General features: G+C 41.7%; 2 protein-coding genes across 5 annotated transcripts in view; both read left to right on the forward strand.

The window, feature by feature from the left end:
• Positions 1 to 653: 653 nt before the first annotated feature.
• On the forward strand, positions 654 to 24,719 carry LOC308100977 (FERM domain-containing protein 6). 3 transcript variants are annotated; one of them, XR_013934475.1, is made up of 15 exons: positions 654 to 692; positions 8,015 to 8,219; positions 8,857 to 8,947; positions 12,126 to 12,205; positions 12,445 to 12,521; positions 13,013 to 13,208; positions 15,859 to 16,014; positions 17,009 to 17,074; positions 18,425 to 18,493; positions 18,714 to 18,888; positions 19,640 to 19,939; positions 20,637 to 20,768; positions 21,156 to 21,226; positions 23,042 to 24,380; positions 24,521 to 24,719. XR_013934475.1 is itself a non-coding variant. In XM_080450206.1 (14 exons), exons 2-14 carry the CDS (start codon positions 8,142 to 8,144, stop codon positions 23,321 to 23,323), a joined length of 1,773 nt encoding a protein of 590 aa, XP_080306332.1. In that variant the 5' UTR covers positions 663 to 809; positions 8,017 to 8,141; the 3' UTR covers positions 23,324 to 24,719. The 3 variants fall into 3 exon arrangements, 1 of the variants encoding a protein (XP_080306332.1); XR_013934476.1 differs by having other exon boundaries at positions 663 to 809; positions 8,017 to 8,219; positions 23,042 to 24,388; XM_080450206.1 differs by having other exon boundaries at positions 663 to 809; positions 8,017 to 8,219; positions 23,042 to 24,719.
• Positions 24,720 to 26,069: 1,350 nt separating this feature from the next.
• Positions 26,070 to 27,569, forward strand: part of tarbp1 (TAR (HIV-1) RNA binding protein 1) — a 35,268-nt gene continuing 33,768 nt past the window's right edge. For both annotated transcript variants that reach the window (XM_080448666.1, XM_080448667.1), the window contains exon 1: positions 26,070 to 26,473. In XM_080448666.1, coding sequence (XP_080304792.1) covers positions 26,125 to 26,473 — 349 coding nt within the window. In that variant the 5' untranslated portion in view covers positions 26,070 to 26,124. The remainder of the gene's footprint in view (positions 26,474 to 27,569) is intronic.

Raw genomic sequence — 27,569 nt, forward strand, 5'->3', positions numbered from 1 at the left:
AACTACGCGACCTTATCGGTTGGGAGGTGTAATGCACTCTGATACATTATAACTATGAGAAAATAGCCACCGATCGGATTGAAATGCTTTTTATTGAAAAATACGGAAGATACAGGTACTTATACCCACCCGAAATGAATTGTAACATCCGTGGCCATGGGGTAAGCACTTTATATTTGAAATCTGAACGCTTATGTAGATGTAAATGGAGAAAGTGCAAACACCAGGTGGAAGTTTCGTCATGATGTGACAGTCATGTTTCAGGGCTAGGCACAAACCTGCTCATCAGGAGCAGTTCAGTGTCTTGCTCAAGGACACTTTTACACAGGGGGGAGCCTGGATCGAACCGAGAACTCTCCGATTCCCAAGCGGCCGCTCGGCTCTAGCCTCTACCTGCCTCATCCTCCGTCCCTTATAAACAAACAACACAAATATTATTTTCTGAAGTTCTGAGGGTCTGACTCTGTGGCCCAGCATCTTTTCAGATGGGGGTGCTCAGATAAAATCAATCCTGGGCTCCCATATGAAAATGTTTGAGAACCACCAAACCCCCCCTCCAGCAGCTAGTGGAATTGGTACGGTCCAATCCTGCACCACCGGTGGAAAAACCTTTGAGTGAATGTGTGTGAGTGAGTGTGTGTTGTGTCAGTGTGTCTGCTGCAACTCTACAGAGTAGATCACATCATCATCTGATCATACTGACTGAACTAAACACTGCGTCTCCATGAGGATCTACTCAACACAGATCTGTCAACACAGCGTGATGACTGCAGTCTGTCTGTCACAATGTATCCTCCTGTAATGTAAAGGTGAGTTGGACACTTTTTGTCTTTTAAACTTTAAACGACGCGTACGTACACACACACACACACACACACACACACACACACACACACACACACACACACACACACACACACACACACACACACACACACACACACACACACACACACCATTCAGCTTATAATTATGAAGCGTTTTGTAACTTTTTAAAAAGTGCTATACAAATATATTATTATTATTAATTATTATTCTATTATTATCATTAATATATAAAGTTGTGTCTGTTATGCCCATATTCTGTCTACTTTGTTCTATTCGTGCAAGATGTTGGTTAATAGAGAGGAAGGCTAGTACCTTCAGCTCTTATGATGCTTTTTGATTGACTGCATATAGGCCTGGTAATTAAAATTGCTTTGGTAATTAATTGTCATTAAAAGTAACTTCAAATTGTAGCCGTTATGTAGGTCAAAACATTACGTTCCTTCCCCTGTAGTAGGCTGACATCCAATTGTGAGAATCAGGTGAACTTGAGAAAGATCACAAGTAGCCGTTATGTTTTGGGAATTAAACTAACCCGATTGGATTTACTTTGAATTCAAATAAGTTTTAAATTGTCCAGAATAGTCAACTAGTACTAGTTTCATCATGATCTGTGTATTGTTGATCAAGTGAAGAATTGGTTCATTGCTCTGCACCCCACAAACACCATGCACTGATGTCTTGTTCATCTCTTTGTTCTATAATAATTGACTACATCTCCACCTGCCAAAGGTGGAGACAAATGTTACTAGTACTATTTTCATCATAATCTGTGTAAGTGAAGAATTGGTTCATTGCTCAGCCTCTGCAATCTAAACACCATGCACTGACTGATGTCTTGTTCATCTCTTTATAATAATAGACTACGGGCCCTATCTTGCACGCCTTATCCCTTATCCCTAAACTTATTTGCCATATTTTGCTATTTTGAAGAACATTTTAAAATAGTTCAATTAGCCAATCCACATCAACACGTTGTGAGGTCGTAGATCGTCTATTTGAACTATTTTAAAATGTTTTCAAAATAGTACAAAATTGCAAAATAGTTTATGGATAAGGGGTAAGGTGGCATGCAAGATAGGGCCCTACATCTCCACCTCTCAAAGGTGGAGACAAATGGATGATTTCACCTGTCATCCATGCATGCTGTGGTGTTTAATGCATTCAGTAAGTTGTTGAGCTTTGAACAATTCAAAGGTCTAGTACAGGGTTCTTCAACAGGGGGTCCTCAGAGTTACTACAGTCAGGGGGGCCACCAAATCTTTGTGTGATTTATAGCAGGAACTTTTACCTGAACCCTAGCATCCCTATTCTGAGGGGAACATAGCAGATCTACAAGCTCATAACGCCTCGCGCTGCGAGGAGCTTGTAGATCGGCTATTTTCGGCAAAGAGATTTGGTGTAGAGGGGGGAAAATAGCAGACCAGTATTGAGGGTTTGATTGATTGATTGAAAATTTTATTAGGCAAAAGAATGTAAAACAACACAGTTACATTTACTTTTGTCTAAAAGGTCCAACCAAAAAAGTCCTTGCGGACTTGTTTCCGTTGGGTTCCTTGGTATTAATTTCATAGGCATATATAGTAGCAACCAAACAGTTCAAATATCAATATAAAAATACAGAGAAAAAATACCACTATGTACAAAAAAAAAGCATGAAAAAATATATATATACAAAAAAAGGGGAGGGGGGTCGTCTGTCTACCAGGAAACTGGTACTACCTCCTCTCATGGCCTCCAGAAAGATGAGTTTTTAGGGCTGTTTTAAATGAGCCCAGCTAACTGCATTTTTTGAGGGATGGGGTTAGACTATTCCATACCTTGGTGGCCGTGCTGTAGAAGGAGAATTTGCCCATGTTTGTTTTATGGGTGGGTGGTACCAGATTGTTGTTTACGCTCCCTCTAGTTTCGTGACTGTGGGTGTCACTAACTTTTTGGAGGTATTTAGACAGATATGCGGGTATAGGGGGCATTTCGGGCAAATCTGCATTTACAATTTTGAAGACCAGTCCCATTTTTAGTTGTTTAACCCCGTCTTCCACCCTGAGCCAGCCTAGGCTGGCAAAGTGAGTGGGAGAGAGGTGGGTCATGGGCCCCAGTCCGAGAAGTAGTCGAATCAGTTTGTTTTGGGAGGTTTGAAGCTTAGTCTTCAGTGACGCTGAGGTGTTGGATTAGGTGTTGGGTTTAAGTGGTTAACTGTCTCAAAATACACATCAACATGCATCCAACACAACGCAACACAAGTCTATGAAGCTACCTAATGAAATCTATGAAAAAGTAGACACAATTTATACAACATGTAGTGGGGGTCCCTGCTTCATCTCTCTCTCAGCTAAGGGGTCCTTGGCCTGAAAAACATTGAAGACCCCTTGTCTAGTAGCCTGCTACCACCACCACGTGCAAGCGGGAATGTTTGTATTGTTAGGAGGAGGGATTAAAACAGTCTTGAGGGGGAATTAAGGCATACAGATGGCTACTCATGTGATGAGGTTCCACTCCGCTGGACAGACACCCCAAGACTGTCTGACTGATCGCAGGCTTGTTTTGAAGATGACATGCTGTCTTGGATAAGTCTGATATATGGACCCCTCATCACCTTCTTGTACACTGTAGTCTTAACTGTGTAAGCTCATTCATTTAATTGGCAGACCTATATATCTTAGGCTTTTGATCAACTGTTAAATGATGTAAGCTTTTGACAGTACACGTCTGTTACGTTTCCTTCACCAGCCTGTACTAGGAAGATTCTACGCTTGTATCTTAAAATGGCATTGGCATTTCTAATGGGAAAACAACTGATACTGCAGTGCTGACTCTTTTCCTGCTCCAAGAAATAGTAGAGGGACAGTATTTTTGGCCCTATACTTTATATTGCAAGTCTGTAATTTGAAACATTAGATGGAAGAAAAAAGTGTCTCTCTCCCCAATAATATTTTGTTAAAAAAAACATTACAGATATATTGTTCAGAGCGATGTAGAATTGCATTAGAATTGCTAAAATGTACTCATGAATGCCAATCCTGCTTCCAGTGTCTCAGTAATCAAAGTTCTGGTGTTTTAGGGGAAGCACTCCCAGCTCATTCAGACCTCATTTAGGCTGATGTCATCTCTAACCCATTTAGACCTGAGGCCAAAAATGTCTTCTAATGTCTTCAGTTTTCTGAAAAACTTATGTTGCTCTATCAGTGGTGCTCAAACCTTTTCATGTCAAGGACCCCCAAACTTATATGTATTTGGCTGCGGACCCCCCATCTCGAAATATTGTGTTCCAGGGACCTCCAGAAGCAAAGATTTGAGTTAAACATGTTCTCTGCAAGAATACCTATATTCAAAGATTTGCACAAATTGTCATGATTATTCAAAAATAGCAGATCTACAAGCTCATAGCGCGGCACAAAGTGATGCGCTATGAGCTTGTATAGCCAAAGCTGAATAGCCAAAGTATAAAATGACAGCTGATTTTCCGGTTTTAATGGGTTAAGAAGCAGCATGTTATATAACGCGCATGAGAAAGAACATTCATCGGTTGATCAAGAACATTGTTAAACTGATTAATGATATTGGAATTCAATATAAAATAATGGTAAACATCAGAACCAACCACTGAAGCTGTATGAAACATACTCAGCCCTTTCTGAAATAAACTTTGACTCTGTAATGAGCTGGTAACATATTATTTAAGCTACTGGATTTTCAGGTCTGTCTCTTTGCTCTGTTGGGCAGATGAGAAGAGGCCGTGTTTAAACATGTTCTTCCTTCAGTGTATCGTCCTGTGACTCTAGAAGAATCACAGTCGTAGTTCCCACACCTTAAGGTATTGGGACCACGGTATAATGACAGGTGTGAAGCGGCTTACTATCATCTGTTTTTTTCTTCATAATCCGGCAGAGTGGCGTGTCACATCATGTTGCATATGAACAAGTATTTTCACATTATGAGTGCTTAGCTTCTGAAAAGCAGAGCTTAATGGAGAAACAGACAGTCAGTACGTACTGTTCGGACTGTTCTTTTTATGCAACATTCAAAGACGTTTCTTTACTGGCATGAGAGCATGCTTCTTTGCTTCACAAGCAAACATGTGTTTTATTTTGTATATTTTCTGCTGTTATTGTCCAGACACTGGGATTTAAGCAACCCATTAAAGCAGGGGTCTTCAACAGGGGGTCGGGGACCCCTAGGGGGTCCTCAGAGTTACTACAGGGGGTCCGCCAAATCTTTGTGTGTTATCTTTTTTTTTTTTACCTTAACCACTTGAACCCTGGCATCCCTTTTCTGAGGAGAACTTTAGCCAAAAATAGCAGATCTACAAGCTCACAACGCCTTGCACTGCGAGGCGTTGTATAGATCGGCTATTTTTGGCAAAGAGATATATATAGGTGTAGAGGGGAAAAAAGAGCAGACCAAGTAAACAAAAAAAGTTTAATCTGAAACACAATTTTATACAATATAGAGGGGGTCCCTGCTTCGTCTCTCTCTCAGCTAGGGGGTCCTTGGCCTGAAAACGTTGAAGACTCCTGCATTAAAGGGATAGCTCACCCCCAAAAAGACTTTTTTTCTATCGACGATTAGTCACCCCATGGAGGCTTGAATTCATGGATATTTTTTAGTTTTTGTAGCATTCCTAAGCCAATAATTTGATGACCGGCAGCGGTTCCGGTAGGAGACACAAAGAGTCTCCTTTGTATCTCCTACCGGAACCGCTGCCTACCGGTCCGCTGGTCATCAAATTATTGGCTTAGGAATGCGACAAAAAACAAAAAAATACCCATGAATTCAAGTCTCCATGGGGTGACTAATCGATAGGAAAAAAGATTTTTGGGGTGAACTATATTGACCAGAGGCCGATTGTTTTCTGAAAAACATTTGTCGCAGTGGTATCAGTGGTGCTCAAACTTCTTCATGTCAAGGACCCCCAAAATTATATATATATTTGGCCGCAGACCCCCATCTCATAATATTTTGGTCCAGGGACCCCCGGAAGCAAATATTTGAGTTAAAAATATATAGGCTTATATAAAAAAAAATGTTTAAAAAATCATGATTTTTTAAAAATAGCAGAACTACAAGCTCATAGCACAGCACGAAGTGACACGATATGAGCTTGTATATCTGCTATTTTTGAATAGTCAAAGTATAAAATAATGGTTAAACTGGTTACATAGATGCTTTCCCGGTTTTAATGGGTTCAAATGAGTCCCAGTCAGTGTGCCGTGGCCAATAATCAGATTTATTGATTTTGAGACTTAAATCAGATGAGGGTTGTGGACTAGGGGTCAAAAGAAAACACTACGGGCAAACTTCAGGTGGGCTTTACTTTGAAGCCACACTGTACAGATTCTTCCTTATGTTGAGCAGAACTCAGCATAATTCAGTTTTTACTTTTTATATTGTGTGCTGTTGCTTAGCAGATGGTAATACAGTATTTCCCAAGTTGGTCGTAGACCCATTTTTATGGGTCGCGATTAAATATCCCTCATTTTTACGTTTCCAAAAATATTAAAAAAATATATACACACGTATTTTTTTCTTTCTTTCTTTGCATAGGATTGAATCAGATTGGTTAATGGTTTCAGTTGGTAGGTATTTATTTCAGTTAGTATTTATAATTCATTGAACAAAAAGTGAAAGCGCCACCTTTGTATTTTATTTAGCGGTTGCTCCATTACAAAGCCATTAATGTCATCTGTCACTTACTTGGTGACTTTATAATTGAGGGATTTAGTGTAGACATTTCTAAACAGGTTCTACATCACAGCATCAATATCGTTCTTCACGGATTCATATTGGGTTTTCATTTTTTTTCTCTTAATTTTTTTAATATTAATTCCTCCGTACACACATTTCTGTGTTGTCACTGCTGTATGCCACTGACTCACCTGCCAGTGGGGAGCCCCCACCGGGAGGACGTAGGGCCTTCGTCACACTCCTCCCACCCAACAGGAGTATGTGCAATGACCAATATCACCCTCCCTGCCCGGCTTCCCGTCCCCGAACAAGGTGGATTCAAACCCACAACCTCCATGGTGGTGGGTTTGCAGGGACTTTACCACTGCACCACAGCGCAGTGGTTCTTAAATTGAATATAACATTTGTTTAGGATGGGATAGGCCGGTTGAAGTTAATGAAGGTGGTTGGATCATGGCAGGAATGCAGACTCTCCATGGTGTTTACTTATGTCTGGAAATGGGATTTATTTCCTTGGCTGACAGACTGCATACCAACAGCACGTCAATGCAAAAAGCTAGCCTACTACTTATGGGTGAACACAACAGAATTTCAGAGCTTAAGGGTTATCTTAAAGCTGCCCGCTGTAACTTTCCTATTTCCACCCCAGATTTGAACCTGGGTCTCCTGCGCAAGAGTTGAACTTTTTAAACTCTGAATATTGTATAAGATATGTTGTATTGACATACTCCATACCATACAGATTGGACAAAATAGCATTTTAATCACCCAAAAAAAGAAGAAAGAAAAAAGTGACATAGTGCAGCTTTAACTTTTCTTTTTCTAAACTGCTGCTTTATTTATTTTTTCACAAATTTTTATCCCGCGATTTTTGTGACCCATTTTTTTTTCACCCGGTGCCAATTTCCTAAGTGATCCTGGGCGCTACACCAGCCCTACACCAGCGCTACACCAGTCCCCCACAGCCAGGGAGGTCAGGGCCGAGCTCATGCTTCCTTCAATGCATGAGAGCTAACTGACCTTCTTGTCACCTGAGTGGGGGAGTTTCCCCGGTAGGACTTAGGGCGTGGAAGGGCGTCGTTAGGGCGTCGTTATTCCAACCAGTTCCCTTCCCTTCCATCAGGCGCCCCGGCTGTCATGGGGGAGGCGGTATAGTGACCAGGATTACTACATGTTTTTGTGAGGGTATTAACTACCCTAGGAGACACGGGGAGAACATGCAAACTCCACACAAAGTAGGCCCTTTCGCCAACCCCACCTAGGGTATGGGCACTGACGCGGAGGAGAAGACACGCCCCCAGCACCCACAGCGCCCTCAGCGGGAATTGAACCTAGGACCTTCTAGCTGTGAGGCGACAGCGCCACCGACAGCGCTACCAACTGCGCCACCGTGCCCCCTCTTCTAAACTGCATTCTAATACATCTTGTCATTCATGTTGCAAACCTCGCTGGATTGTTTATTACATGTTCTAATAGTTATCTTGTCATGTTTAACTTCCTTTTTAGAACATGGAAGAGGCACTACCCCAGGACAGATAAAACGGTGATTGCGAGGCAGAACTCAAGCAGGGAGAGCGGAAGAGGATAATTAAGAAGTGCGACGGAGACAAAACATCTTCCTCCTCGACGTCATGTCTGTCTCGGCCAAGCAGGAGAGAACCATCTGCGTCTTTCTCCCCAACAAAGAACAGCTGGACATCACTGTAGGGGTGGGTGTTTGATGTTGGTGGAGCTGTCAGTCATCTTATTTGACCTAACTAAGTGTTTATGAACCCATTAAGACCTGAGGCCGATTTCAACGAATGCCTTCTGAATCAGTAGTTGTCACACTTTCAAGATTTTTCAAAAATGTTCAAAAATAGCAGATGTGCAAGCTCGCAGTGAGCTTATCTGCTCTTTTTTAATAGTCAACGCTAAAATCTAAAATGACCCTTTCCCGGTTATAAACCCGGTTCTCAAAACATTTTCATGTCAAGGACCCCCAAATTGATAAGGATTTGGCCGCGGACCCCCTTTTGAAAATATTTTGTGTTAGGGACCCCCATAAGATTTTTGTTTAGATTTTTCAAAATTTCAATATATATATATTTCAACTTCTCGGTTGGCAATTAAAAATTGCCCTAGTAGGGTTAAAGTGCCATTGGGTTAAAGTGTTCAAACTCATTTTGATTCTTTATTAACACATTTTGCTGGGGACCCCCCTGGAACCCCCTCAAGGACCCCTGGGGGTCCCCGGACCCCACTTTGCGAACCACCGTATTAAGTAATGCAATTTCCTGTCTTCCTGTTCCCATGTTTGATGCATATTTTGAATTGACGACCATACTTCCTCTCTGCCTGCTCCAGCTCAAGTCTACAGGCCAGGATGTGTTCGACCGCGTGTTGGAGCTGCTTGGAATGAAAGAGCTCCACTTCTTTGGCCTTACAGTGGTGAAGGGTAAGCCAAGCTCTTAATCAACTGAAGTGCATCACAACCTGAAAACGGCGTTCAAACTGGAGCTGTTAGTAACATTGTTTTATGATCTTAGCCACTTAAAGGGATAGTTCACCCCCAAAATGACTTTTTTCTATTGATTAGTCACCCAATGGAGACTTGAATTCATGGATATTCTTTTGTTTTTGTCGCGTTCCTAAGCCAATAATTTATGACCAGCAGCGGTTCCGGTAGGAGACACAAAGAGTCTCCTTTGTGTCTTCTACCGGAACCGCTGCCTACCGGTCCGCTGGTCATCAAATTATTGGCTTAGGAATGCGACAAAAAAAACCAAAATATCCTTTAATTCAAGTCTCCATGGGGTGACTAATCGATAGAAATTAGTAGTAATTATTTGGGTGAATCATCCCTTTAAGCCCTGTATACTTCATTGTATGATGAATCGTTGAAAAAACGTTTAATGGAAAATTATGGAAAAGTTTCACCGATAATGTCATGCCCAAAATAGGGATGCCAGGTTGAACGTTGAGGTTGAGGTCATACAGTAATGACTCGCTTAATATGTTCATCTCATGCACCATGTTTACTCTCATAAGCAACACCCTGTGTGCAGTGAGTGAATGGCTGCAGTGGTTTTATTTTTGTTTTGGCAGTTTCCATTTACACAATACTGTTGGAAATGGTCATGACAAATGTCTGCGACAACTAATAGGGTAATATCCCTCATTGTTGTGTTCACGCTCTGATTCGGTTTCTCTTTCCGTACGAATATGTCGCAATGCCTCCGTAATCTTGTATAGGGCTCACCTCTTGAACAAGCAGCCTTTTGTTTTTGTGGTGTCGGTCCGGCGACCACTTGGGCCTGGATTCCAACAATATTAACTTCATTAAGCCAGGAATGCACTCCTGCATTCCACTTCTTCAGTGAAGGGAGGGACGGATTGATGACTGGCCTGGGGGGGTGGGGGTGGGGAGGGGGGCGTAAGGGGAACTGGACATGACACAGACTCACTCAGAAAACCCCCAGTGAAAGAGGAGTGGAGAGAGGTAGAGTGAGTCAGAATGAGTCAGAGAGGGGCCAGGATGAGATCACAGATGGATGGATGGTTGGAGGAGTGAGGTTTGAATAAGTAAGTCCATGGCGTGGCAAATTAGTTGTGCAACACAACGGCTGTCTGAAAAAAGTGAAAACAATGACGGATCGGCCAAAACATTTGACTCTTAAACCGTGGTACCAGAGGCAGGGTGGTACATGGGTTCTGTGAGACGTAATGTGGTCAAATGTTGCAATATGTCTGTTCTCGTGATAGTTAAAAACTGCTTTATCAACCCCCCTACTGAGACAGCAACAACTTATCATAGATAAGTACTTTCCATAAAACAACACCAAGCTTTGGTATTTCATTCCATTTGTTAATCCGTTGACGTAAACCACAGCGAGGGCCATCCACATCAAGCACTATAACTATATTAGGGGCAGCCGTAGCTTATTAGTGGGGAGAGAGGCCGCCTGGTAATCAGAGGATCATCGCTTTGCCTCCCGGGCCCCAGTCTACTGTATATGTGTCAAAGTGTTCCTGAGCAAGACACTTAACCCCTAACTGCTCCCCACTGAGCACTCATCATAACCATCCGAGCAGCCAGCCATCAGCTATAGCCTACACTATGAAATCAAATGAAATCAATTCAACTATACCTATATTTTTCACCAGTGTCATTGTTATATTTGTGGTGTGGACGCTGCCATTCACTTGCGTTGGAGTGATAGATACAGTATATCTTGGTGTGGACTGTGGAACGCCTTAAGTAAATGTAAGGGACCGGTCAAAAGAGGGTTCACAGTATCAGCATGCACACATAAACACTCGTACAGCTAGGCATGAAGTATTGACTTGCTAAATCAACACGGCTCCTGCCCAAAATGTTTACTCCTGAGCTGCCATGCTAACGTTAGCATAACAGACATTTGCCAAAAGTATGTGGACACACCATCACACCTAATATGAGCTTGTTGAACAATGGACATCCTATTGCCCAAAAACATGGGCATTTAATGTGGAGTTGCCCACCCCTCCTTTTGAAGCTGTAACAGTTGCCATTCTTCTGTGAAGGCTTTCCGCAAGATTTTGGAGTGTGGGGTGTTTGTGCCCATTCGGTCAAGAGCTTTTGTGAGGTCAGGCACTGGTTTTTGGAATGAGAAGGCCTGGCTCGCATTTGGCGCTCCAGTTCATTCCAAACGTGTTGTTGGGGGTTAAGGTCAGGGCTCTGTGCGGGCCACCCGTCCTCCAAAACAAATCGTCCAACCGTGTCTTCATGGACCTCGCTTTGTGCACAAGTCCTGCTGGAACGGCAGAGGGTCTTCCCCCAAACTGCCGCCACAAAGTTGGAAGCACCCAATTATCTAAAATATCTTTGTACGTTTGGGAGATATTGTGACGATGATATAATAGAAAAAAATCACCCAAAAATGGCAGATCTACAAAAGCTCACAACACTTCATGATGTGACGCGTTGTGAGCTTGTAGATCTGCTATTTTTGAACATTTTCGAAAGCGTAAAATGGGGCATAAGTGATTACAACCAGGAAGAGACAACAGTTGTGCCATATCACAATATTATTATATCCTCATCTCATATCATGGTGTCGATCTTATGTCAATATAGTGCCTATCTTTGTATCCTGTAGCATTAACCCATTAAAAAGCATCTGTCATTTTAGATTTTAGCGTGGGCTATTCAAAAATAGCAGATGTACAAGCTCACAGCGCGTCAATTCGTGCCGCGCTGAGAGCTTGTACATCTGCTATTTTGGAACATTTTAGAAAAATCTTGAAAGTGTGAGAACTACTGATTTAGAAGGCATTTGTAGAATCGGCCTGGGGTCTTAATGGGTTAAGATTAGCCCACACTGGAACGAAGGGGCCTAGCCTAAACCCTGAAAAACAGCCCTCCTCATCCAACTCAATAATTAGTAGGGGTGTCCACATACTTTTGGCTGTATAGTATAGCTGTCATTCACCTCCTACTAGCCTCATTCACAAATCGCACAACAAGGTTTTTTTTCTCTTTCTTTTCTTCTAATTAATTCCTTTGTCAAGCAAATTTTACGCTCGGTTACATGATGCTTTTGTTTGGATACTGAGGGTGGTGTTGTTTTCTGCTTGTCTCTCTTCATCCACAGACAATGAGCACATATTTTTAGACATGGAAGAGAAACTGACCAAGTACTTTCCTAAGGAATGGAAGCCAGATTCAGGAAAGGTAAGATTTTTTTGTGTTTTTATTATTATTGTTTTATTTATATTATTGTTATTTATTATCGGAAAATGTTGTCAGGGGAAATTGGGAGCATTTAACTTTGAGCCACAGTCTGCATTAGCCTAATACCGCCCAGCAACAGTCCGCTGGCCTATTTAAGAGTGGCTCATTATTCTGTAGCATGACAAAAACGTATGCGCGCATCACTAGGCTTAATCCAACATGGCTTTGTTTTCACACAGGCCTTACAGAAGAGAGCCCTGCCTCTGGTCCTCTTTCTCAAGGTGCAGTACTATGTGGAGAACGGCAGACTTATTTGGTACGTCTCAATAATCATGTATTTTCCCATTAATCAGCGTCAATTTTATAGTGTTCCAATTTTTGTGTGCAATTTCACTTGTTTATCTTGTATCCTGTATGAGTTCTCTCTCCTGATTGGATGAAATTGGTATCCCCGACCTGAGAATGTATTTTCTTTTTTTTTCTTTTTAAAACAAAATTACTTTATTTATCGTTTTTCAGGTTTATCATGTGGGCAGCAATCGACGATGCTGTCCTCATAGAGAATGTATTTTCGGATTAGTAAAGAGGTGAAGAGACACGGGGGAGACCCCTGTTAACTGAACAAACACTATAGCAATGATTAGAGCGATTTAACCCTAACAAAAAAAAACAAATCACTTACACCCGTTTAATTCTATTGCTTTCATTGTACTGTTTACATTTTCACGTGCCTTTTGTCACCTCCCTTTGAACTCTTGTTGTCACATCCCCTCTCTCATTGCTCCTCTCTTCCCCGCATGGTACCAGTGAGAGGAAGGCACGGCATCTGTATTATTCGGACCTGCGGGAGCGGGTGTTGCGCTCCGAATGCCGTCAGCAAGAGGAGGTGTACTTCCAGCTGGCAGGCTATGCCTTGCAGGCCGACCTGGGGGACCACCCGCTGCCAGGAGAGGAGAAGGGGGGAATGCCGTACTTCCAGCCAAAGGATTACTTCCCTCCATGGGTGGGTGTCATCGAGCGGCTGTGGCCTCTGAAAGGGCTGTCAATTAGGGCTGCAACTATCGGTTAACTTCTCTGCGATTATTCTATTGATTACTTTTTTTGTTGTGATACTGTTCTGTTTTGATATTGGACTCTTTGCACCAGTGTTAATTTCGTCGACTAAAACTATGACAAAAAACGTCGACTACCTTTTTTCACTGACGAAAACTAAATAAAAACAAAGCTATGATGACTAAAACTAAGCCTAACTATATTGACAATTTTGTCAACAAATTAAAACTAGACTAAAATGTTAGTGAGGGACTAGTGGAGAAGAGATCCAGTAGAACTAAAAGACAAGTCATGTTATGTTTGGTTGTGCTCGGGTTTTGCGCTCTGAAAATAGCCGATCTACAAGCTCACAACTGCGACGCAGTTGTCAAAAGTTGCTGTTAAAATTTGTGGTTTGCACTGAAGAGACACTTATTCACCTAGGCTTTTGGCTGCGAGATTGTTTTCTTTTGTTGATGTTAAGCGTCCTTGGGTTTTTTGAAAGGCACTATATAAGTTGAAGTTATCAATTTTATTATTTTAACCACTATTTTATACTTTGTTGTACAAAGGTGTCACACAAAAAGAGCCGATCTACAAGCTCTCTACGCGCCTCGATGCGATATATTTTCTGTATTTTACTAAATTGATTATTTGGATAATTTTGTATAATTGATTAAATTGATAAGCAACTCACTGATGCACCCTTAGTGTCATTACTGTATGTGGTAGGAGCTTCTGAAAGGACTGTCAGTACCATTAAGGGGCCGTGTACAACGAGAGCGCTTTTTTGAGCGTAGGGGTGCTTTGGTTATCGTTGTTGTCGGGCAGAAACCTCTTACAGTATCTCCATATTCTTCCTTTTTGTGTTTTTTCGTAAATTAATGCCCTACTTGATCATACTACAACGTCACACAAAAGCATCACAAGTAGCAGATCCGCAAGCTCGAAACTCGTTTTGAGCTTGTAGATCTGCTCCTTTTGATGTTTTTGAATTTGAATCCTGAAAAGTAACAGTTTTGGACATATGAGGTTTCCACCCGACAGAGACTATATGGATATCATGATGTCCATAGCTGGATATGGATATGATGTCCATAGCGGAGGCACGCAGCGTTTTATTGACGCGCTTGTGTGTTCGAATCGATCAACCGTTGCTCTGCTCGAATGTCCGGTCATCTGCGTTATTTGCACAAATGGCTTAGTTCAGGGGTCTTCAATAAGGGGTCCGGGACCCTTAGAGGGTCCTCAGAGTTACTAGAGGCGGGGTTACATTAACCACTTGAACCCTAGCATCCCTATTCTGAGGAGAACTTTAGCAAAACATTGCAGATCTACAGCCAGCCAGGAGGATCAAAAGAGCAGCGCTCCTCTCCAAATGTTGAACTGTCTCCAGCCTGAAGCGCCCGGGGCGGTCTGCCAAGAAACGCTGCTGGGCGCCGGGGGGGAGCGATGAAGCGCGATGCTCGGGCGCTGGGAAGAGTCTGCCATAGAATTGCATTGTGCACTGGCACTGCCAGCTCAAAAGACGCTCTCTCTCTATGGACACGGCCCTTAATGCATTTAAGTTTTAAACAGCGATGCAGACATTGTGGTGGATGTATAACAGCCTGGATTCGAACTCTGGTCTCCTGCATGGGGAAAAAAAACAGACATCTACTGTTCAGTGAAAGGGGCCGAGGGAGGTTTTGTGCTTCCGGGCTCAATCCATTAAGACCGGGAACTAGGCCCGTAACGATACAGTAACTGCATCGATGCATCGTTTTGAATTTTCAACGATCTACTATATCGATATGCAAACAGCTAAATATCGTATCGTTTGACTTTGAATCGTATCGAATCGTTTTGCAATGCAAATAATCGTATCGAATCGTTCTGCAATGCAAATAATCAATTATATCAATACTAAGTACTTTTAAGAAGAAGAAAACAGAAAGAGGGGTTTATATCCAGTATCCAGGTATTTATTTTTCACACAGAATTCTTGGGTAAATAAATAGTTACTATATCGATTTTAAATCATTGAATCGAATCGTATCGTTCTAAATTAACCTGTCCTGTATCGTTCATGTATCGTATCGACTAAATCGCTGAATCGAAACGTATCGTATCGTTCTAAATTAACCTGTATCGTTCATGTATCGTATCGACAACCAAGTATCGTGATACGTATCGAATCGTTGTTAAAACGTATCGTTACACCCCTACCGGGAACGCATCTGTGTCATTTTAAGATTGATTTGGCTATTAAAAAATAGCAGATAGATCTGCTATTTTTGAAAAATCTTGCCAATTTTTGCAAATAATATACATTTTAGCGAACATTTGTAAAATGTTTAGTAGTTTACCTCCAAAAGCTAAAATTTGAGTTACAAATGTTTGCTTTAAAAAAAATATATATATTTAAAGATTTGCACACATTTTCACGATTTCTTTCCAAAATAGCAGATCTACAAGCTTGTAGCGCGGCACTTGGTGCCACGCTATGAGCTTGTAGATCTGCTATTTTTGAATAGCCAAAGAAATCTAAAGTGACACGGATGCTTTCCTGGATTGAATGGGCTATGGCATGGCCACTCATTGCAACCCTTTCTATATACGTTTGTGTTTATTTTTCGTAGATTGTGGCCAAGCGTGGCGCAAACTACCTCCTGTGCCACGGTCCCAAGGTGCATCGGGAGCTGTGGGGAATGCCGGCGCGCGACGCCATCCTGCACTTCATCAGGGAGTCGTGTCGACTGGAGGACGTGCCCGTCACCTTTTACAAACTGCAAAAGGTCAGAGGTCGCATAACAACCCAGTACAACATTTCAGGGACCCCCAGAAGATAACATTTGTGTTAAAACATTCAAAATTTGTTTAAAAAATAGCAGATACAAGCTCGCAGTGTGGCACGAAGTGACGCGCTGTGAGCTTGTATATCTGTTATTTTCTAATAGCCAACGTAGTACTATAGAATATGGATAAAGTGGTTAAAACGATGTGATGGTTTATTGACTAATTTAGCAATCAAGTACAAAAAAGAATGTATACTAGTAATAATTAACATCATCAAAATCAGACCCAATACATTAACTTGTGAAACATAAGTAGACATAATCATTCAGATAACCAGTCAGTAATTATACTTGCACAGGTGGTTTGATTTCAACCATAATTTGTGTCCTCTGTTAAACACTTTACCTTACATAACCTTGTATCGTATCTGTCCTGGTTCATTGTTCTCTACATTTCTAGAATTGTTCCGATATCAATACCAGCATCCGATACAGCCTAAACTGCTGGATTGGGTATCGCCATGTACGCCAGACTGTATATATATACAGCTCATTTATGCTACACAGGCAAACAACAACACGTGCAGTGCCAATGGAGAGTGTAATGTTAGTCAGAGACGGCAAAATGGCATTGTCAAAATGGCATTCATTCTCTGTAAGTGTTTAACCTGAGCCAAACCTACAACAATGAGCGATCATATCACATCCATACAGGGTTAGTCTTATACTGTTCATCTACTGTATATTTTCTTTAATGCACTGGTATTCTGTACTCCCTACTGACTTATACACATGGCCAAGTATTAGAATTGGAATCAATAATGGAAAAAATGGAATATGAACATTTCAAAATTGCATGAATGGGTTAATTTAGTGTTAAGAGCTGCCTGAGAGATTTCCTATTGAAGTAGAGGAGGGGCTGCAGAGCAGTGCAAGGGTTTCTTATCGGAAAGCTCGGATGCCTGTCTGACGTCTCATCTTTCATTTTGTCCAGGACAAGAAGGCAGAGAGAGGGACGGCATTGCTGGGCCTGACCCTGAGAGGAATGCAAGTTTATCAGGTGCGTGAGGAGCTGATGGAGAGTGTTATTAACGTGCACATGTCAGCATTTATGTAAGAGAAAACGCAAAGCAGTAAAAAAAGAACTGGTGTCTATGATCATGGAATGCTACCCTGTAGCCATGTTGGGAGCGGTGTGTTCAGTACATTTTTATTTTCCGATGTTGGACATATAAATATATATAAAAAAGTGTAATACATTTTGGGGGCGGCAGTGGCTCAGGGGTAGAGTGGCCGGATGAGCTTGTAGATCTTCTATTTTTGAAAAAGCATGGACATTTGTGCAAATCTTTGAATATATATATTTTTTTTTTGAGCGAACATTTGTAACTCAAATCTTTGCTTCTGAGGGGGTCCCTGGAACTAAATATTTTGAGCTTGTCGGGCCCTACCCTTATAGCCTGGTAAACCATCCCGGTCATATGAATTCACATTATCATGTGTCTTCTGCAGACCGTTCTGGACCCATGCGCTGGGTGAGTGTTCTGTAGAAACCAAAAAGTGGAAGAGCCAATCACCTTCTGTCAGTCACAGGCCCTGAGCGCAAACCCTGATCGGCTCTTCCACTTTTTGGTTTCTGCAAAACGCCCACCCAGTGCTTGGGTTATTATAAAACATACCGGTACATTAACCAGTTAAGCCCTATGTTATATACTTAAGCTGCTTCGAAAAACAGCCATTCTACAAGCTTGCCGTGAGCTTGGAACTCTGCTATTTGTGAAAAAGTTTGAAAAAGTACTTTTACTTTTTGTACTAACATTTTTAATGCAGGCCTTTTACTTCAGTCTATCTTTATTTAGTGTTATCGCTACTTTTACTTAAGTGAAGAATAATTGGAGTAATTCTTCCACCACTGATGTTGGGAGGAATGTGTGGGGTTGCCACCAGCGGTTGTGCATCAGGAGATAGGGGCTGTCTGCCAGAGCAGTCCGTTGTTTGATGTGTCCATCAGGGGCCATCTGGGGGGATTAGGGCTCTAAGCATGGCTGATTACAGGGTCAACAGACATGTCTCAAGGACCCCGTCAGCTCATATCTTAAAGTCCAGATGGTCAAGAGAACAAATAAAATGATAATTAATTGCTAGATTAATTATATATATAGTGTGTGTGTGTGTGTGTGTGTGTGTGAGTTTTAGACAGATGCCAAGTTCATTTGTTGACCTGGCATCCTATAGTTTGTTTTAATGTACATATTATAATGTTTAGACTGATGATAGGTTCTTGGTTTACCTATGATCCTAGATTACTGAGGCACTACACTGTCTCTATGAATTTGATGTATTACCGTCGCTCTGGATTTTGAGCGTCTGCTACATGCCTAAATCACGTGTGTGTGTTCGATATTCATAGGAGGTGAGCAACATACGGCAGCTGCTATACGACTTCCCGTGGTCCAATGTGGGACGTCTCACATTCCTGGTATGTGCACACACACACACACACACACACACACACACACACACACACACACACACACACACACACACACACACACACACGCGCACGCACACACACGCACACAAGCACTTTCTTTTCATTGTCCGTTAAACAAAGTGGACTCGTGGAGTCTAATTATTTAATGTGCGCGGACCAGCACAACAATGGCACGGCGTATTAATGCCCATGTTGTCCCATTCAGGGCAAGAAATTTGAGATCCAGCCAGATGGCCTGCCATCGGCCAGGAAGCTGGTGTATTACACCGGGTCCCCGTTCCGCTCGCGCCACCTCCTCCTGCACCTGAGCAGCAGCCACCGCCTCCACCTCAGCCTCCAGCCGGTGCTCAAACGCCTACGTCAGCTGGAGGAGGTCGAAGGTAAGGCGGGGAAGTGTGGATGCATGCACAGATTAACTCATTCACTGCCACAATTATTGCTGGCCGCGTTTGCCCACTGCCAGAGATTTTTCATCGAAAAAAAAAAGTACTCAGGAGCCGAGATACAGATTTTTTAAGTTTTAAGTTAACAAGGAAGTGGATGGGAGTCTAGATCTTTAAACAATCATATCTCCTTGGTCTTTGGGTCAAATTTGAAAAAAAAAAAAAAAAAAAAAAACGTCAGTGGCAGGATTGGTAAACGGGAGAAATTACGTCAGTGGCAGTGAATGAGTTAAGTTAAGTTGGGTATTCCCAAACTTTTCCAACCCCTCCAATTAACCATAGCGCCTGTGACCCCGGCTGTTAGGGGGTTGATTTTTTTTTATTTTTATGTTTTTGAATAATTTGGACAATAATGACATGCCCAAAATGGGGACAATAGGTTTAAAGTGGTTAAACTGGCACAATATAACACTTTTATTTCATTATTATTATTATTATTGCGTCACTTCGTGCTTCAAATCTTCTCTTCTGGGGGTCCCTGGCACAAAACATTTTCAGATGGGGGTCCACGGCCAAATATATATCCATTTTGGGGGGCCTTGGCACGACAAAGTTTGAGAACTACTGATTTAGAAGGAATTGGTAGAATTCATTCCCAACGTTGATTACAACTGGATAACGTTTTTTTTCTCATTTCGCGGTGAATAATGCTCACATCTTCCTCTGTTCCCCTTGGGTCGTCGTCCAGAGAAGAAGCGCTACAGAGAGTCCTACATCAGTGACGACATGGACCTGGAGCCTCCGGGGAGCGAGGGGGGCAGTCCTGGTCTGTCCAGGCACTCCACCAGCAGCTCCGGCATCGAGGTGGACGCCAGGCAGCGCAGCATCTCCATGGACATGGACAACATGGAGGGAGAAGAAGAGGAAGAAGAAGCAGAGAAGTGCTTCAGCTCGGCGGCCAGCCATGGCAGCTCCCACACCTCCGGCATCGACGTGATGATGGGCTGTAAGGCACGCGCAGAGGAAGAGGGCTGGCACGAGGACGAAGGTCAGAGCCGTGTACACTGTGTCTAAGTTGACTGTTAAACCAGTGGTTCTCAAATGTTTTCGTGTCAAGGACCCCCAAATTGATGTGTATTTGGCCACGGACCCCCCCCCCCCCCATCTGAAAATGTTCTGTGCCAGGGACCCCCAGAAGAGAAGATTTGTGTTTAAAAAATGCTAAATTATTATATTCGAGATTTTCAAAATTAATTCAAAAATGGAAGATGCACAAGCTTGTGACGCGTTGTGAGCTTGTATATCTGCTATTTTTGAACCAATGTCTTAAATCCTAAGTTTTCTGAAAAACGTACAGTATGTTACTATATATATAAATATATACATATATATATATAAATATATATATATACTGTGCATGGACATGATTGACATCTGGTTGTTAAATGTGTGAAATTTGCTTTCACCATTTTCAACCAGTCATCCCTATTTTGGGCATGTCACACAGAACAATTCTGTACAAAATCTACAAGTTCACGACGTCGCTTTGTGATGACTCATTGACTGTGACTCGTGGTTTTCTTGACATTGCTGCTGACCGTTTTCCAACTAGGAGTAGTTTGATTTTTGAGGAAGCCTTTGGAATTGCATTCATTTCAGTATGGTATGAAAATGAATGAGATAAGGAAATTGTCATCTGCTGTTTGAAAAATAAACATGCTAATAAATAAATCGCTCTTCCCCAGAAATCCAGGCCAGTCCCGGCAGTCCAAAGACTTTTGCACCCTGTGACCCTGTGGAGATGCTTCATCTGGCTGATCTTCTGGACGCTGTGTCAGTGGACTGTCCAATAGTCACTGCACACACTCACTGGCCCGGTAGGAATTCAAATGTTATTTTAAGCTCATGAAATCTATGTTAACTGATGTTAATAATTAATGCACATGTTTCTCAACATCCGGTCTGGAAACCACCAGCGGTCCAAATGAAAGCTTATGGGCCTGTAACCTGATGTTGAGTAACAAGGAATGAATGCATACATCTATCCTCCTCAATAGTCTGTCATTATTCTGCTAGCAGTGGGGCTCTATGGGTGGATATGTCTGTTGGTCTGTCTTATTATTTTGCACCCAAATAAGATCTTGAAAACTATTGGCGGTTTGCATAAGAAGCAGCATGATCACTAGAGGCTGCTAGAAGGGCTTTTAGTCTCAGTCTTAGTCTTGTTTTACATTTGACTGTTGTTGTCATTTTGTGTTCCTCAGGAAGCGAAGAGTTTCCCCCAGACGGTGGTGATGATCTAGGAGCATTGCATAGCCAGGACACTCTAGGACAGGTTTGTCATCGTTTTTCTTCACTGTCAAATTGCCCTCCCTTTCTGCCTGTTGTATAATTGTCGACCATCGTGTGGACTCTTATCATCCACTTGAGTTAGAACGATTGTTAAAACAACATAGTAAACTTATGGTGATGGTTATTGTGCTTGGTGTGAACGGCCCTTTCATATGAATGAAGGTAGGATGTGCACATCCCAACAGTTCTCCCCAATGGTGCTGGACACAAAAAAAGAAAAAGGGAATGTTCTCACACAATATACTGCTCCTCCGTTTTTTTTATTTAAAGACCCTGTAAACAGGAAATGTCCTGTTTTGGGCATTTCCTGCTGAGAGCAGGTGAGTTTCAGTGATGTCATCAGAGTCACTGATGGCGGAAGACTGGTGTAGTTGGGAATTATGCCAAGGTACACCCAAGGTCCACCAGTCTTCTGATGCTACACCCTAGAGTGCACTGCCGTCTTTTGGCCAGTGTGCCATGCTATGCCCTATAGTGCATCGCCATCTTCTGGCTAAAATAATGATTTCACTGCCTTCAGTGGACAACCCCTCACAGACCTTGGCAGAAAAACTACAGCTTATTTTCACGACTTTGAAACCAATTTGTATATACTTAACAGTTTAAAAAATATATATATCATTCTAATTTGGCTGGGTGGTTTATAACATATTGTTCTGTGGTCTGACAACATTTGAATACACAATACTGCTTATAGGCCTTCTTCCTGTAGCAGGTGAGAGTCAGTGGGTGTCATCACACATAATAAGCCAATAGGTAGGCTGAGGTTCTCTAAGTGAGGTTCCCCTCCCAGAAAATACATCAATTAAGGGGCCATACTTCTGAACAATCGGTTAAAAAAACATATCAAATACACCAAAACATAAACAATCAATATTACATTTAATATAAAGATATACATATAATTGAAGTAATCCAATTTGATTTAATATAATAAAATAATATGTTTTCAGGGGGGGTCAATAGTTTCAGCCCTATTTGCATCTGCACTTGTTGCCTACATAGATTGCCTCCATAGATGCTAGTTATGTGTACTGTATGTTTACTTTGTGTTTACTCGTTCACAGATTCTAAGTATGTTAGATAACATACTTGCGCAGTACTTAAAGGGCAAGACCACTTTGGTAGAGGTTTGGGTTGTGTAGTTACCTTGCCATGATGTAACAACAAAGGTGGGCAAGGAAAAAAAAGAAAAATGTGCATTGACTAGAAAATGTATGATTTAAAATATGCTCCTCATTGACATTGTACAGTGAAGAGGCTCAGTAGGAGCTTTGTTAGCCTGTAAACAAACTCAAACAAAGCTGATTCAGACTATATAGAACATCACCAAATCCAGTACTTGGGTTTGATTTTTTAATAAAAATGTCAACTCCTATTGATTTTGCTATTTTTATTGGGAAGAAAACCCGGACTGGATCCGCGGATCTGGATCTGGATCTTCAAATAGTAAAATCAATAGGAAGTTGACATTTTTATTTAAAAAAAAAGCTACTGGGTTTGGTAATGTTCTATACTATCAGAATCAGCTTTGTTTCCGTTCGTTTACGGGCTAAAAGAGCCTGCATCAGAGTGGTCTTGCCGTCAATGAGGAGCATATTTTGAATTATCAATTTCTAGTCAATGGAGAAATTATTTTTGATTTCTTGCCCACCTTTGGAGTTACATCATGGCATGGTAACTACACAACCCAAACCTCTACCAAAGTGGTCTTGCCCTTTAGCAGTACTTTGTGAGTCGCTCCAGATTAGAGTGTCTGATTGCCAACATTGTAAGCTTACCTTTTTTTTTAATACAGTTGCAAACACCTAAGGCTCATCATACCTGCGTGGATCGACACAGCCAAAGTCTGGATGATGTGCGTTTCTTCTCCCCTCCTGTGCCACTGGGCACCCCGCTGCTGCCCGACGCCTCCCACAGCTTCACCTTTGGCCTCCCGGAACCCCAGACAATCACCCAGACCCCCGCCGGTGGGGACCACAGCTACCTGGCTAAGCCTTCCTTCTACGGCCGCAGGTCCACCAACTGCCTTTCCCTGGACATGCTAGGAGATGAACAGCTGCTGGAATACATACTCTGAACCCCACAAAGTACTGATTCCCCCCCCTGTATAAATCTATCCCTTTACCTAAATGTTCCATTTACACTCCATTATAGAGAGGAGCGTCCGCATGTGGGCATTTCTTTGCATGCGTTATTATAGCACTGGTTCTCAAAGTGGGGTCCGGGGACCCCCAGGGGACTTTCGGGGGGTTCCAGCAAAATGAGGAACAGTTTTAATCACTTAAAGGAGTAGTTTACCCCAAACATTACTTATTGGCTTCATGGGGTATGTAATTGATAGAAAATAAGTAATTATTTGGGTGAACTACTCTTTTAAGGCCTGTTTTATTTTTCGGCTATTCAAAAATAGCCGATCTCTCGGCTTGTAGATATTTTGCCAGGGGGTCCCTGGCACTGATCTTTTAAAATGGGGGGTCCGTCCGCAGCCAAATACTGTACATATCAATTTGGGGGTCCTTGACATGAAAATGTTTGAGGACCACTGCACTATAGGACTCATCTTTGTGGTGACGGTGAGGGACGGGCATGCTGGTATTTGCATAAGTATTGAAGAAGCTGACGCGAGGGCCTTCTTGATACCAATCATGTTTTCTTCTATTTTCCAATGTTTCAATCGACAAACGGAACCTATTTATTTACACTTTTTTAAATTGTATATTATGTACATACTTGCACTTTTTTTATTACTCATTTCAAACTTTGGAGAAAAAGAACGGTCAAACTTTTAAAAGTTTTACATAATTGATAGATTTCTTTTATGACTTGTACCTTTCTGAAACGGTGTACTTTTGAGTGCACATACATTTTTACTGTTCCAAAGTATGTAAAAATCAGAGGGTTATTCTTGCCATGTGACATGCAAAGGAAAACAAAATATGGCCACTTAAGTGTTCACTAATGTGAAATAGCCGACCTACCAGCTCACAACTGTGCTTGTAGATCTATTATTTTGCCGAATGTTCATCCCAGAATAAGGACGCTAGGGTTCATGTGGTTCACCAGAAAACTCATTGGATGACCTGTTTGTATTGTTCACCCTTTGTGTGTGTGTGTGTGTGTGTGTGTGTGTGTGTGTGTGTGTGTGTGTGTGTGTGTGTGTGTGTGTGTGTGTGTGTGTGTGTGTGTGTGTGTGTGTGTGTGTGTGTGTGTGTGTGTGTGTGTGTGTGTGTGTGTGTGTGTGTGTGTGTGTGTGTGTGTGTGTGATGTTTAATAGCACTGGTTCTCAACGTTGGACTTTTTGGGGTCTGTAACTCTTGAGAGTGTACAAATGGAACCGGGTCCATTTGGTTCCATTTGTACACTCTCAGAGTTAGATTAGCACTGATGATTTTACAGTGTCGATTGAGGTCCCAGAGGTGAAACAATTGTATCAAATAGGGTTCCATGGCCAATGCATATAAAAAAAAGTTGAATCACTGTTTTTATAGCATTTCATCAAATGTGTTTTTGCGTTGACTCTATATGAAAACATTGTCTATACCTGTATAAAATTACTACGAATGTAGAGAGTGTGTTTTTGGCGTTTTTATGCTGCAACAAACCTTGTCTTTTCTTAATGGTAAAGTCTGCAACAAGTGGTCCAAATTATTCAACATTGTAGAAAATGGAATGATGTCAAATCTATCTATGTTCGTCCAGTGTTTAATTGTGCTGTTGTCTCTTACCAATTTCATAACTAGCACACGACGCCCGTTCTAAAGGAGCTATTTCTGTTACTGAGGTGTATAATGGATCTATTTTTGTGTATGATGTAATCTGCCCCCAAACAAAGAGCTTATTTTTCTAGTTTACTCAGACATGTTTGTCAATAACGGCTTTGTAAATAGTAATTGGTGTGTTAAGCATTCAATTCCCTCCACCTGCCAACCCAGATAAAGTGAGCTTATTGGAAAGTGATCTCAGTTATTCATTCCACAAACAGAAAGATTTATTTGATGCAAATCATGTTTTAACCCATTAAAACCGGGAAAGCATGTTATCATTTTAGATTTTTGCATTGGCTATTCAAAAATAGCAGATGTACAAGCTCACAGTGCATCACTTCGTGCCACACTGCGAGCTTGTACATCTTCTATTTATTTTACGTCTTGAAAGTTTGAGAACTACTGATTTAGAAGACATTTGTAGAATCGGCCACAGGTCATAATGGGTTCAGAAATCAAACTACTGTTATTTAGACCTACACCTAATTAATTTAACTTCCTTTATATGACAGCAAGGAGGAATTTACAAGCAATCTTAATCTGGCAGACCTGAAAATTAAAATGGCAAAAGTAAAAGTAGTCATGGTGCAGAAATAATGCACATTTTCAATTCATGTTATTGGACTATACTGAACATGTGTTCATCACCTTGGTGAAAGTGGAACTCAAGTAAAATTGTAATTCCGGACTTTTACTTGTAACAGAGTATTTCTACATTGCAGTATTGATACTTTTACTTAAAGGTAGTGTAAGTGATTTACTTTGGTTAAATAATAAGTGTTAAATAGCTCTATATTCTGATAGTACTCATTGCTATAGAGTGTTTGTTCAGTAAAAGGAGTCTCCCATGTCTCTCCTTCTCTTGAAAAATGGGAGTACTCCTTCCACCACTGGTTATATTATGTGAGAAGTCTCGTCTCGCGAGAACACCACCAGGTGACGTACGCGGAAGTTTACATTCCGCATTGGATACGCGTGGTGGTGTCGCCTGGGTGTCGCATCATCCAGAGAGAAGCTGAACAGATCAACACTAAAAACTCTGACTGAACAACAAGAGAGAGAAGCCGAACAGAGCGAAAGAACAAACACTGATCATCAACCCTCTGCTGTATGGATGGATGGCAGTGTGTTCTCCAACATGTCTTCTGTGCTGATCAACGCTCTGTTGTCCAGCCGTCCTGACTATGACCTGCTGTTTGACACTCTGACCTGGAGCAGTGACCAGTGGCCGGTGGACAGGGACAGGATCGAGGCTCTGACAGCGTTCATACAGGGACTGGGGCCGAAGCTGACCGATCAGACCCACACCTCCTCCTCTGGGTCAGAGGAAAACATTAACGCTCGTTTTACGTCCGACAAAAGACGGTTTTTAGTGTCAAAGATCGAGTCGGTGGTCTGGTCTCAGTGCATCCCCCTCCTCTCACACATCTCTGCTGAACAAACGGCCTCGGCGAGCAGAGGAGGTACTGTGTGTGTGTGTGTGTGTGTGTGTGTGTGTGTGTGTGTGTGTGTGTGTGTGTGTGTGTGTGTGTGTGTGTGTGTGTGTGTGTGTGTGTGTGTGTGTGTGTGTGTGTGTGTGTGTGTGTGTGTGTGTGTGTGTGTGTATGGCAAGACCTTTTAACATGCTCAATGTTAGACTGGATGTAGCCCTGAAACATGATCTGTCATATCATGACATGACAGTCATGGATGAACTTCAACCTGGTGTTTGCACTTTCTCCATTTACAACCCGCACATCTACATAAACGTTCATATTTCAAATATGAAGTGCTTACCTCATGGCCACGAATGTTACAATTATGTTCGGGCCATCATAAGTACCTGTATATTCCGTATTGTTCAATAAAAAGCATTTTAATACGATTGGTGGCCATTTTCTCCTTATTTTCTCCGTATGCTTTCAACAACGTGACCCTATCGGTTGGGATGTGTATTGCACTCTGATACATTATAGCTCTATGAGAAAATGGCCACCTATGGGATTAAAATGCTTTTTATTGAACAATACGATAGATACGGTTACTTCTGATGGCCCGTACATAATTGTAACATCCATGGCCATGAGGTAAGCACTTTATATTTGAAATCTGAACGTTTTAGTAGATGTACGGGCAAAAATGGAGAACACGCAAACACCAGGTTGAAGTTCATCCATAAATAAATAATGACCAGAGCTAGACTGGATGTGTTCTCCATAATGTTAAACTGCTCACTGGAAAACTAATTGGATTCAATATATCAATTTATAAGGTGTTTCCTTTGCATCTCTTTAATGCTTTGTGTCTAAATGCTTATTGTTCATGAAAGCTCTTTGAATTGCCTTGTTGTTGAAATGTGCTGCTGTACAAATACACTTGCCTTAAGTAAGCCTGCAAACATATTCCATAAACGTATTACTATTCATATGATTATTTTTACATGTTGTACTTCTTCAAGTATGTGCTAAGAGGAATAGTGTGATTTTATTACATTTAATGTTGTATATGAGTTAAAAGAGTTACTGAAATAATCGTATTACTTAATTGCAAGAGAATCACATGAGTCACACTACTTAGTTT

The sequence above is a fragment of the Gymnoscopelus braueri genome, assembly GCF_963280865.1.
Source record: "Gymnoscopelus braueri genome assembly, chromosome: 14".
Lineage (NCBI taxonomy): Eukaryota > Metazoa > Chordata > Actinopteri > Myctophiformes > Myctophidae > Gymnoscopelus > Gymnoscopelus braueri.